This window comes from Nyctereutes procyonoides, unplaced genomic scaffold (genome assembly GCF_905146905.1).
Source record: "Nyctereutes procyonoides isolate TBG_1078 unplaced genomic scaffold, NYPRO_anot_genome, whole genome shotgun sequence".
In the NCBI taxonomy this organism is placed as follows: domain Eukaryota; kingdom Metazoa; phylum Chordata; class Mammalia; order Carnivora; family Canidae; genus Nyctereutes; species Nyctereutes procyonoides.
The window spans coordinates 47,072,090-47,085,749 of record NW_026575133.1 but is presented as its reverse complement, the minus strand read 5'-3'; the positions used below and the strand labels follow the sequence as shown (position 1 = coordinate 47,085,749).

Here is a 13,660-nt window from a genome sequence, read left to right as displayed (position 1 = left end):
AATAACCTGTCTCCCAGTTCCTCTGTACCACATCTGACATACTGATTCATTTTAAAGAACTGTGAATCATGTGTGATTATTATGTTAATTTATTTGGCCTGTAAAAAAATGTACTGTTTATTCTTTCCACAGAGAATCAATCTTTACGAGGGCAGGAGGGTTGTTATCTTTCCCCTACTCCGACTGTTTGCCCAGTACCTAGAATAAGTCTGGCTCTCAACAGGCATACTGAATAAGTATTGGCTGAGAAATAAATAATCGTGACTTCCAGTGCTATCACTTTTACTCACGTACCTGGTGTACAATTATAGTCATAAAATAAGAGAAAGTTCCATTCTGGGGTAAGATTCTCACTGGTGACACATTTCGATTTTAGCTTACTTGTCAACAGGGCTCTCACAAATAACACTGAAAATACTGATATGTCGACTGTATAGTATTCATAAAGCCATTTCCCATATATTAAATTAACAATAAATATGTAATCATTGCTTACTGCGCACCAAGTATTATCTAAGTTCTTTCCATATATTAATTTAATCCTCACAACAATCATTTGACATAGTTATTGTTATTACTGTCATCGAGGTGTGCGCAGGATGTGTGTGCTCAGTTTGTAGAGAAAACTTAATGCTGTTCTGTCTTCTAAAACTAAATGTGGCTTATATAAGGAATCTAGAAATAAGTCTTCTTGTTTGAGGCAAAAGATGACAATTGAGGGATGATTTATGAAAAATTAGAGTGGAATGAATTTTTAAAAAATGAAAGGGAACATGCCAATAAATAACACTGCTTTTTACTGATGTTAGGATTAGGTGTGATTTTTTATTTTCTGGTTTTTTTTTTTAAGATTTTATTTATTTATTCATGAGAGACACAGAGAGAGACAGAGGCAGAGACATAGGCAGAGGGAGAAGCAGGCTCCACACAGGAAACCCAATGCGGGTCTCGATCTCTGGACTCCAGGATCACGCCCTGGGCCAAAGGCAGGCGTTAAATCACTGAGCCACCCAGAGATCCCAATTATTTTCTGTTTTTTTTTTTTTTTTTTTTTTTAAAGATTTATTTATTTGAGAGAAAGAGAGAAAGTATGCGTGGGAGCAGAGGGAGAGGCAGAGGGAAAGGAAGAGAGTCCCCAAGCAGGACCCGCTCCCCCTACCCCCACTGAGTGTGATGCCCAATGTAGGGCTTGATCTCATGATCACGACCTGAGCTCAAACTATGAGTTGAACATTTAGCCAACTGAGCTACTCAGGTGTTCCTACTTTCTTCTTTGTAGTTTAACTTTTAATGTTTATGCTCACAAAATGCCCCCTTCCTATCAATACTGCTACAATTGGTATAGAACTATCCCCTAGACTCCTAAGAACTCTCAAGACAGCTCATTTAGTAGGAAAAGGAATCTTGTGTTGATGTAATGAGCACTGTGGTGGTTCCCAAATATCAGTGACACACCTTTTTTTTTTCCCCATTTCCATGTATCATGTCTACTATTACTTAATATTTATCTGATATTACTTTACTTGATTCACTATGTAGCCTGATGTTCAGTAGTAATGGCTATGAAATCACAGAGTTGATTTCTTTGTTTACACTGTTCTCTAATATACATTTAAATAAGCATATAAATACTAAAAGAAGAAATTTGATTTAAAGGCCATCTCAGGTACCACCAAGAAGAAACAAACCATATCTTGGGAAACTCTGAACCACTGTGTGATTTAATGGAAAGGACTCTAGAAAACTCCCTTTGATGAAGCTGCTTCTTTAAAGTAAGAGGAACATTTTATGGTAGTATATTCACTATTCCACTTCAGAACTTGTGCACTTTTGTAATGTGGAAAATGCTGTCATTCATACTCCCTGGTAGACTAGAGGGTGTGAACTCAGTCCCTGGAATTACCAGGAGTAGAAAAGATTTCAGCCAGGGGGGGTGTGATATTGGCTGGTCTGTATAGGATGCAACAGAGGGAAACTTACATTCGTTATCGGATCATTCTCATTCTCCGTAACACATCCCTGAAGATTTAAGTTGAGAGCTTTACAAATGATCATGATTCTCTTGGCAGCTTTTTCTTCAAATGGTTTGATCCCAGAGTCAGTTTCTAAAAGGTCCTTTTTCTGAAGTTTCAAGGTCTGAAAAAAAAATGTTAAAAGTCTCTCTCAACAAACACCAGTCATAAAAAAAGAAATTCTAAATTATAAACTGGGTTCCAGTTGTGTGGATCAAGTTCACGTCTGCTTAGAATTCCGACTTACATCTATATCTGGATCCAGAGAGAACAGATTTAGCCTCTCCATATTTCGGGTTGTTTTGACAGTCTCTTCAGTTTCTGTGAGGTACTACAGAGAAAACTGTATTAGCTCTCGGTAATTAAGTATCCAGATACAGCCCAGCCCCATCCACATGCTAAGAAGTTGCTCTATATTATCACTATTTTAATATCATCCATTAATACTCAGCAAATCTTATCAAAACATGCTTTTATTTTTTTAAGTGTTGTATAAATTTAGTCTAAATCTTAAAATACAACATTTCCATCTTTTCCATGAAAACAATAACTAATAAATAATTCAAATTATTTGTATAGCAAAATGTCAGCTTTATTACTTTTGCAAAGTCTGGGTGTGGGCTGTTTTCTGAAGACTCTGTTTCCTCTGGCGTGCATTCACAAGTTATAGAATTATCCAGCGAATCTTGAAAAGATACACCAAGACAGGTCATTAAGTAATATTCATGAATAATACATTTGTCTAGGCTGTGACATATCAAAACTGGATGTGGAATGGATGTTGGTGAGCAGATGCCTTCATTGTACCTGGCTCTAGGACTCCATTTTGTTATAAGATCTGGGCCTGGAAATCAGACCTCCTGATGGTCATGATGAGATCCTTTCCATGACACCACCCTGAGCTCATAAGAATTCTTGACTCTTCTAATACTAACTACCTTTATACTTGAGTTTGTCATGACTTACTTGATCAATGCATACTAAAGTTTTCTTATATGTGTATATATTTTTGATAATTCTGACCACCTCAGGCCATCAATTTCAAACCCACATTCAAGTTTCAGTTAGTTAAACTCTCTGAAACTCTGTAAACATTAATTCTCTCATTGATCATTATTAAGTAAATCATGAATTTACCTAAAACATCTACCATTGTATATAGTAGTTGTATTAAAGTCAACCACAGTTTTCTTTCCCATTACCCTATATCTCTTTTACTTAATAGCATATGGCATTTAAATATTCTGGTTTCTAAAGTCTCATGGTGCTGGGCAAAACATGTTAAAATAGTTCTCCTTTGGGGGAAGTGACCAACTCTGAAGGTAAACTTGTCTTTCATATGATCATAGACCTGTTTTTCTACCTTTCACATCACCTCTCCTTTCCTCTCTCTTTCTCTCTTCTCTTTGCCTAGAATGAATTAGAATCTTAAGAGGTAATGAGGATGAGAAGAAGATAAATTTTTTATCTTATAGAGATCTCTAATATGGTACAAAATTTATGGAACTTTCACATATAAGCTGGTCTCAGTATGGCCAAAAAGCATAGATGAAAAGATACCTCTTTTTTTGGAAAGATATCTTTCAACTAAAAGGAAGTAATGCATGTTTGTCTTTCTATAATATCATTTTAATTAAATGAAATGAAAGGCTATGATACAACTACCCCATCTAAGAACCTCCCATCAGACGTGGGTATATTTCTGATACTGTTGACAAATGACTTCCATCCTCAAACCATTGCCAGTAAACTCAAAATCATATGTGTGGTGACCTTCACTATTCAGTGAAAGTCAAGATTTAGGGGTGATTTTTTGGGGCAAATAGCTCAGGGGTGGATGAGCCAGATGTGGCAGTTACCACAGTCATTGGCAGCTTAAATGAACCCAATGTGCAGATCACACTTTGAAAACAAAGGGAAGTGGACACACGTGCTCTCACCCAGCCCCAGATCTGCAAGCTCCGTGCTCCTCCTCCCCTGAGAGGGCCCCTCAGGACTGATTTGCAGGATGCGGTTGAGGGTGTGGATCCATTCATCCATATCTGACTCTGTCTCAGCCGCCAGCACAAAATAGGTTAGGTCATTCATTTTTAATTCAAAGGCATACTTTCTTAGTCTGTTATTCTGTGGTATAAAAAGAAAGAGAGAAATTAAAAACCCCAGATAGTAAGTCTTAGAGAGTGAGATACATTTCTTATGGGGTCACACTTCCAAAGAGTTTCCATATAGGAGAGTAACATAAAGATCAGCCAAAAGAAGGGAAACATTTGGATGGCCATGAATTGTTTTGTTTTGTTTCTTTCAAGTCTTTTTGTATGAACAGGTATTCTATTTAGGTTTTTGATGACTGGATGAGTACGGTGGTTAAAAATTTTCCTCTTCAGGTACTTGTGGGAATAGACTCTATACTTCACATGGTTGATTTGAGTCACTCTCTTCACTTTCTCATCCTGTGTTCTATTACTCACTCCAGCTGGGCTTCTGGCCCGTCGCACCCAGGGCAGCACTTGCCATGGTTGTTAACAAACTCTATGCTGGGACATTTCCTTCTTTGTATCTTCCTTGACTTTTCAGTAGAATTAGTATGGTGGCCACTTTCTCCTTCTTGAAATCCATCAGTGTCTGGTTTCCATGACCACACTCGTCACCTTCACTGGTCACCACTTTTCAATCATCTCTACTGGCTCTTCTTTATCTTGATGATATCTAATGCTAACCTAGGCTCTGCCTTAGACTCCTTTCTCTCTCATCTGGTCAATGGCTTTAAAGGACATGACATCCACAGGGCAGGGCACCTCATTCCTTTTGGTGGCTCTGGCCTTTTCATCAAACTCCAGGTTTTTCTCTAACCTCACATCTCTACTTTGCCTTTGGTGGCAAACTGATGAGGCTGTGCTCTAGATCCTGAAAATGTGCTCTTGTCACAAGCTTTGTTGGTGTCACAAGGCTCAAAGCAGCAAGTGTGTGCTTTCACACAATCAGCATCATGTTTGTCCCCCATCTACTTAGAGGACTTGTCACTCTTCAGATCTCAATCAGAGTCATACTTGCTCAGTTAGCCCTTCCTTAATTCCTCAGTTAGGGCAAGGCTCTTGTCTTCTAGGCACTTACCACAATTTGGAATTATATCATATACTTATTCATTTTCATTTGTTTGTTTTGACCAACATCTGTCTCTCTCATGGCTGCCTCTAGGAGGACCGGGCCAGCTCTGCTCACCATTATATCCTGTACTGTCATACAGAAGGTGTCAGTACCAGTGCGTTCAACAGTCACCTTTTATAAGGGAATAAGATCAGTTCTTATCTTTGGGGAACTGACATTTGTAGGGAATAGTGAATGAACAAAAGGTTGAAGGAATAAAAATTTTGTGCAGTGCGGAGAATTAAAATGGTCTCAGGGACTGAGTAGCTACTTCATACTGGTCTTCCATGGATGGAGCATCCAAGTTGAAATCTAAAAAAAAAATAAACTGTTCCAATATGGGAGAAGCCCACTGAAAGTGGAGGGAACATAAGAGCAAATTAAGGCACTTTGATATTCCATCTCTAATTCACTCTCAGATAATTCTGATACAGGTAGTCTACTCTTATCTATACTGCTAGGAAGCCATTAGGGCACTCACAATTATAACCGAGTGAAGTCTATGTACTTAAGATAACCCAGTAAAATAAAAATAGGAGAAGAATCTAAGTTGAGAGTATCACTATAATGTGAGATTATGTCTTAACATTAAAGTATAGAATTCTTTTTGACAATGGGATTGCTATTCTTGGTGGCAAGAAAAAATAATTTTTAATATCTTCCCATTAATATCTTCTTTGCAATGTTCTCAGAGACTATCCTAAAATAGCTTGTTCCTTTCAACTTCCACAATATCATGATTACTACCACAAATTTGACACTTACTAAACACTTGTCATCTAGATGCCAGGTACCGTGCTGAGCATTCACAGCCATTATTCCACTTAATCCCATAACAACTCTGTGAGACAAATTTTATTTTTCCATTTAACATGGAGGCTTGGGGAGATAAATTAAAATGTGTTTGGGATTCTGCAGGTAGCAAGTGGCAGAGAAGAGAAATAACCTTCTAACACTCTAACACCCGCTGAGATGACCCAGGAGCAAAGAAGACATTCAGTGAATGCTATTCTCCTTCCTTGCCCCCTCCCTGGCACAATCACGTGCCAATGGGATAGTCATGGCCTGGGACATCATGGATTTTCTCAGTGCTGAGAATAGATAGGGGGAACACATACGTCTCAAGAAAGAAAAGTCAGGCACTGAAGGAGAAAGAATTAGCTGAAAGAAAACCCCAGCAGTGATTCTCACTGTAGAACTTCATACCTTAAATGCCACTTTCTAGATTCTTCCAAGGACAAACTCTTGGCTCCAGCCTATACTTTTTTATTCTCATCAAGTGTTACTATTTCTTTGCCTTGGAATGAGTCACTTACTGACTGGCTTGTTTAACAGTTTATGAGCTGGAGATGGGCATAGGTTGGTTGGTTATCCTCAGTGCTCAGTACAATGATAGCAATCATTCTTTTTTTTAAGATTTATTTATTTATTCATGAGAGACACAGACTGAGAGAGAGAGGCACAGACGTAAGTGAGGGAGAAGCAAGATCTTTATAGGGAGCCCAATACGGCACTTGATCCCGGATCCCGGGATCACGACCTGAGTCGAAGGCAGGTGCCCAACCGCTGAGCCACACAGGCATCCCGATGGCATTCATTCTTAAAGAGGTGTTTACTGTGTTCACATATTGTGCTAGGCAGAGGCATACAGAGTCTCTGCCCTGCCAGAACAGGGGAGACAGGCATTAACCAGTTAATCATACAAATGTGAAACTGAAACATATTAAAATGTGGTGAAAAAGAGGTATAAAATGAAGGTATAAAGGGAAGCCTGGGTGGCTCAGTTGGTTAAATGTCCGACTCTTGATTTAAGCTTAGGTTATGATCTCAAGGTCATGGGATGTAGCCCCACATTGGACTTCATACTTGGGAGGGAGTCTGCTTCAGATTCTCTCTCTTTCCTTTTCCATCAGCCCCTCCTCCCACTTGTGCTGTCTTTCTCTAAATTAAATTATAAATAAATAAAATATTTGGAAAAAAAAAGTAAAAAATTCTTCCTGTGAACAGGCATCCTATTGCAATATGAAAATACTGCTCTACTCATAGGACCACCTGGGTTCTATGAGAGCAAAAGGACAGGATGACTTTGACTAATAAAAGGTCAGAGCTGCATTTTGAGAGCATTTTGGCTGCAGTATAAACAGAGTGGGGTTTCCCAGAAAGGCAGCTATGGCCTCAAACTTTAGTGTCCAAAGCAAACATCTAGGCAGCTTCTTTAAGAATGCAAACTCTTAGAAGCTATGATATCCGCAGGAGGTGTGGGCAGACACCCTCCATACACTCTGAGGCACACTCTTGGAGGTTCTGGTGAAGGAAGTCCATAAAGCCACTAGCAATCTGCGCTGACACAGAGGGTCTAAGGGCAAAGACAACTTGGTTGAGAGCAAATGTAAAAGGCGACATGGTTTTCCTTCACAAAACAAGAACAGAAATAGACACAGAGGATAAAACTCAAAATGCTCAGAGCTCAGGGCATAGCTTTGGCTAGCATATGGCTAAACACAAGCAAAATCTCAGTGTTATCTTGAAAACATAAAAAATCTGGTTCATTAATCTCATGCCATAACTAATGTGGACAGGGAAATGTAAAGGTATGTAAAATGCTTACATTAATTATATTAATTAAAAGTGGATGGAGCTGCAATCTGCTTTCAAATGCAGATGACAAGGAATTCAAAGAATTCTAGATACAAAACATGACAAAACATGGACAAAGCTTTATTTTCTAAATGGCATTCTGTGCTCCAAATGAATACGGTTGCCCGCTTCAACAACATTTATTAAACATATTTTATTAAAAATATTTTGTAAAAAATTGAGCAAAGTATAATAAGCCCTTGTTTCTCAAAAAGGGGCATTTATCAATGAAATAAATATTCCATTTGCAGTTTCTCAAAAACCAAATCATTTTTTCTATTTGGAGCGAAATAGAACTACTTGCCGTATACAGAAGCTTATGCTGGGGAAGACTACGATGCCCTAAGTGGTTTTCTGTCTCATCCTCTGTGATCTCTAAGATAATGGCATATAAAATAACAAAAAAAAAGACAAAAATAGAAAAATCCATGGGACATTTTAATAATCTTGAAATATGATCATTACATCATTACAGTGATAACCAAGAAATGATCGTATTATTATTTTTTTGTTCCTCCAATTTTCCTGTTTCCCTGAAAACAGTGTCCTTTGTGGCAGATGCAATGACTTTGTCTACTCAAGCCTACCACAGTCCCTCTACATGGCTTCATAAACTACAGGAAACTGCGAATATGTCCTCATGCCATCTGATGTGTCTAATGAGTGGTAGCACACTGGTCTGTTTCTGCAGTATTCATCTGGAAAGGTTCTGGAATAGATACTCCAACAGAGCCACCAAAACCAATGTAGAACCAAATGTCAAGGGAATTTACCCAAACAAAATACGTAGAATATGATGTACATGACATATATGTACTATAATGTATAATAAAGCCACATGTGGTGATAACTATAATTTTATTCTTGCATATGTTATCAGAACCTATTGTTTGAGATGTGTCACTCATTTTATCTGCTTGTGCTACACTTGTTTTATTCTTATTCTCTGCATTCTCCCACAGGCTAGGAGCTCTTTGAAGACAGGAGCTACATTTGGTCCATATTTGGCTTTCCCACAATGCCTTGAATAGCAAAATTTTCAATATATATTTGCTGAAATTGATCCTGCACCTAAAACTCACTGTTCAAAATGACACATGAGCGTATCTTTGCAGTGTCCCTTCTGTCCCTGTGGCTTATGCAGGATAAATGTGTGTCTGTATGCAGGCATGCCCACACGATATATGATAACCGACTCATTTCCTTGGGCATCTATCTGTAATTTTGGACATTCTCCCACTTCAAACCTAATTTTGTCATTTATTAGCTCTGTGACTTGGGAAAACCACTCTATCTCCCTGAATTTTACTTTAATAAACTGGGACGATAACAATGCACGTTCCAAGTGTTGTCAAGTAATATATCAGATGAAGAAATATACAAGTGTCATTCTGGTTTTTATTGTTTTCATTGGAAATGAGATTCTTTGAAGCTAGAGTTTGCTACTGGAAGTTTTCTAGGTCATGTTTAGTTTCTAGATTTGTTTTCCTTGGCAGGTACACTTTTTCCTCCCCTCCCAATTTGACTACCATTCTGTTGGCAAGCACATTCAGTTCTACAGTCCAAGCTGCTTTCTGGTGTCTCACACCTGGCCCTACTTCCCTCATGTGGTGAGTTGCCGGAGCTGTAGGATGTATCTGAGTTTCTAGACATTTCTAGGCTTCAGTTAAGCAAATGAGGCAATTGTATTTTTTGAAAATTTTATTTGTATGAGAGAGAGAGAAAGTGTGTGCATGAGTTAGGGGAAGGACAAAGAGAGAAGGAGAGGAAGAAAATCTCAAGCAGACTCTGCACTGAGCACAGAGCCCCACATAGGGCTTCATCTCATGATCCTGGGATTGTGACCTGAGCTGAAACCAAGAATTGGACACTTTACTGACTGAGTCACCCAGGCGCCCCAACACCTTGGAACCCATCTCACAAGGTGGCAGGTTCTGCACATAGGAGCAAATAAGCAGTGCGTGGCCCCGACTCCCATTTAATCCTGTATAAAGTGACAACGGTCATCATTAACATTGTGGTAGGATACCCAGCAGATGGCATTTGTGGACTATTCATCCTCTTCCATAGTGGCAGGACCTTGAGTGGATGGATGGATGGATGGATGGGTCGGTGGATGAATAGGAAGACTCTGAAGGAACAAGACCTGATAACACAGGCCCAGATATCCCTTTGTACCAGATCAAAACAGAAGCAGCAAAAACTGGAAGTTCTACCCCAGACTGGTAGTTCATGGGATATAAAACAGATCTAATATTACTATTTGATGATATTACAAAGTGGGAAACTACTGTTATTATTTTTTTCATTTTTAACTAAGATCCAGAAAATTTCCAAACATAAACATCACCATGAAAACTCTGAGAAATCTGGGTAGGAGTTTTTCTCTGCTTGATGTCACTCTTGAAATATATTTCTAAGAATTCCAAGGATTATTTTTAGAAAAACACAATGATATAGATTGGGTCTGAATGAAAAAACTAAAATGGTGTGTTTGCTAAGACTCTTAGGAGTTCAGACTTCCGTAGAATGCCAGATGGTAGGTATCATTTTTGAGCTAAGGTCTTTCTTCCTCTTTTCTGTTTTATTCAAGGGAAACTGATAATTATTCTTGACAAAATAGGCCTGACTCATTCTATTATTCATTTGTTCTGTGCTTTTGTGTGTACAAGTTTCATCTTCAGGGACATTTTGTACCTGAGAGCTTGTGAGAACAATGACTAAACTTGCAGTATCTCATTGAGAATCTTCTTTCCAGTTGTAAGGTCTCCTAAGTCAGAAAGAGCTACAAGCAAACATGTAATAACCAGGATCCAGATACAAAGTGATAAGTAACCCAGATGTCTGTGTTCCCAAAGTGACCTCAAGAAGCTGGAGGTCTTCCCACCACCAAGGATTAGAAGTTCTTGATAAACAGGAATAGAAATGGGGGGGGGGGTATAGACCTGAACTCTTTAACAGATGTAATAAATGTTCCCAAATATTTGCATGGCTTTCACTGAAAAATGAAGTAGGATTATTCATCTGTGCTTTAATGTGGAAAATCTACCTTGGGGAGTCCTGCGAGCTGACCCAGAACTGTTCATCACTGTTCTGTGCTCCTAGAATATTCAACAGACCGTGCCCTTTATAGCTTTTCTGACACTGTGTAATAGTTAGGAATGAGCCTGTGTCTCTCTCTGGTTGTGACTTCAGCAGGGAACTCCCAACGTCTCAGTACAGTTCCTAGTATGTCATAGGGACTAAATAAGTTTGTCGAATGAATGAATGAATAAAAATAAATGAATAAATAAGCGTATTTAAGTAGAAATTTCAGGAAGGTGAATTGAGATTTTCTAGGAAGGCCTTTCCACAATAGAATGTCCATCTATCAAAGCAGTGACCTTTGTACTTAATGGAAAGACTATCATCAGCTAGATCTGACCTTTACTGCTCACTTGCTTCTACTCACTGACTTTTGTCCTACATTTTTCCTTAAGCTTTTCTTTCCAGCTTATCTCTTAACTCAGGCAAAAGACCTGAAGGGCATACCATTCCGTGATGGAAACCAAAACTACTCCTCAAGCACTAATTGCTTGAATGAAGAGTTCCCATGGCCTAGGATGCCCAGACCAATTGAAGCTCAATTCCCAACACCCCCACCTGCCCCATGCAGATGGACCATGAAAGGACCCACAGAATAACTAACAATTACCTTTACCTCATTATAATATTAAAATCTCTGCCCAGAGGCACCTGGGTCATTCAGTTGGTTAAGCATCTGTCTGGGGCTCAGGTCATGATCCTGGGGTCTGGGATCAAGCTTCACATTGGGCTCTCTGCTCAGCTGGGAGTCTGCTTCTCCCTCTCCTCCTGCCCCTCCCCCCCACTAATGCTTTCTCTGTCTCTCTCAAATAAATAAAATCCTTAAAAAAAAAAATCTCTGCCTAAATAGAAGCACAAGCCTCATTTACATAACATACATTATATGTATAGGCATGCCTCCTTAAGACACATATATGACCTTATACCTGCCTCTAACCTACCGACAAGGCTTCCCTTTCTAAATATTTTAAGTAACCTTAAATAAAGGAAACCCACTCACCCTTGCTGGGGATTCCCGACTTTGGAAATGATTCCCTGGGATCTCCGCATTTGCTGCAAATAAAGTTTCCTTAGCATGACAACTCACCTGGTAAAGTTTCTACCTGTGACTCTCCAAGGAGTGAAATCACATTTGTTCTATTATAAGATGAGGGGAAGAATGACCTAAGACACACTGTCTCCCAGATCCTTTTCACATGCTAGCATATTATTTTAGTTTTTACAGATGAAGAATCTGAGCTCACAGCTTGAGTAACATACTCAAAGCCTCCAATAGTCAGTGGTAAAACCGGAATTCGAATGCTGACCTGTGGGAGCCCCAAGCTGTGTCTTCTCCTAGAAGACACTCTCCAGATCCAAGGTGTCACTTAAGCAGAGATTGAGGCAAAGTCTAAGACCAGATGGAGAAGAGGTTCCTGTAGTAAAGAGTCAGATTGCTCAACACCAAGTTCTAGAATCTTCGAAGTAACAATTTCATATTAATATGTATCTCTGCAAGCTTGATATGTAGCATGGGCTACAGTGATACTTCCTAAAAGATGATAATGCATTTGCTAGAGCAAGCTTTGAAGGAAAAAATGGAAAAGGCAATATTTAATTTTTTTGTAGTTCAATGTCTATAAAATGTAATCATTGATCTTTAACCTGCCGCTAAAGTTCCACTTGATAGTTCTAAAGCCAGAGTTTCCTTGGGGATCAACAATAGAAAACTATCTCCACTCTCCATTAAGACCCTTATTGCCCTTTCCATATGGAAAGCTGGCGTCTGCATTGAAACGCAATTATCTTTCACTTCCAGCCCAGCGCTCAGCAACACTTAATTAATTCTTTCCTTTTAAAGTTCAGCATTATTACTTTCTGGAGGAATTCCAGATTTTATTTTATTTTATTTTATTTTATTTATTTATTTTATTTTATTTATTATTTTTTTATTATTTTTTTATTTTATTTGATAGTCACAGAGAGAGAGAGAGAGAGAGAGGCAGAGACATAGGCAGAGGGAGAAGCAGGCTCCATGCACCAGGAGCCCAACGTGGGATTCGATCCCGGGTCTCCAGGATCGTGCCCTGGGCCAAAGGCAGGCGCCAAACCGCTGCGCCACCCAGGGATCCCGGAATTCCAGATTTTAACAGATAAACCATCCAGAAAAAGGCTAGGCCTAAGTGACTGGAGAGAACTCCATTTTGCATCTGCATATCCAAGTGCCCCTGGTATTAATCCAAGATGTAATCTGGCTATGGAGCAAGCTCTGTGGATGCCTGTGGCTCGGTGGGAAGGGATCTGCTCTCAGTGACCTGTGACCAGAAACACAGTCCTTGAGCTCAATGAGCCAGCGTCTTTCTGTGAAATTCAAGATGAAATTGCTATAACATTCAGTTGCTTCAGGTTTTATGTAAGAAGGAGTGAGGATACTTATTTCAGCAGAGCGGAAAGAATAAATGAAAGCAAGATGTCCAAAGAAGTCTATGAAATTATTTTGCTTCCCTTTGCCACAATGGTCCACGTCACAAAGAATACCTTAAACAATAGACTGAAGACCAAGGCCTTGCAGAACAGCATTGTCTGTGAAAAGCACTGAGTTTGTTCCTGAAATTAAGTTTTTGGGAATCGATATAATCCTTGTCTTTGAAGGAAATCTCTTTATTTATTTTATTTATTTATTTTTTTAATTTATTTTACGATAGTCATACAGAGAGAGAGAGAGGCAGAGACACAGGCAGAGGGAGAAGCAGGCTCCATGCACCGGGAGCCCGACGTGGGACTCGATCCCGGGTCTCCAGGAT

General features: G+C 39.1%; 1 protein-coding gene across 4 annotated transcripts in view; it reads right to left on the bottom strand.

Annotated features, from left to right (window-relative positions):
- DOCK10 (dedicator of cytokinesis 10) overlaps positions 1-13,660 on the bottom strand; it is a 200,373-nt gene that overhangs the window by 95,156 nt on the left and 91,557 nt on the right. For all 4 annotated transcript variants that reach the window (XM_055300086.1, XM_055300087.1, XM_055300088.1 and 1 more), the window contains exons 8-11: positions 3,953-4,136; positions 2,612-2,697; positions 2,260-2,343; positions 1,981-2,136 (exon numbers count right to left, since the gene is read on the bottom strand). In XM_055300086.1, coding sequence (XP_055156061.1) covers positions 1,981-2,136; positions 2,260-2,343; positions 2,612-2,697; positions 3,953-4,136 — 510 coding nt within the window. The remainder of the gene's footprint in view (positions 1-1,980; positions 2,137-2,259; positions 2,344-2,611; positions 2,698-3,952; positions 4,137-13,660) is intronic.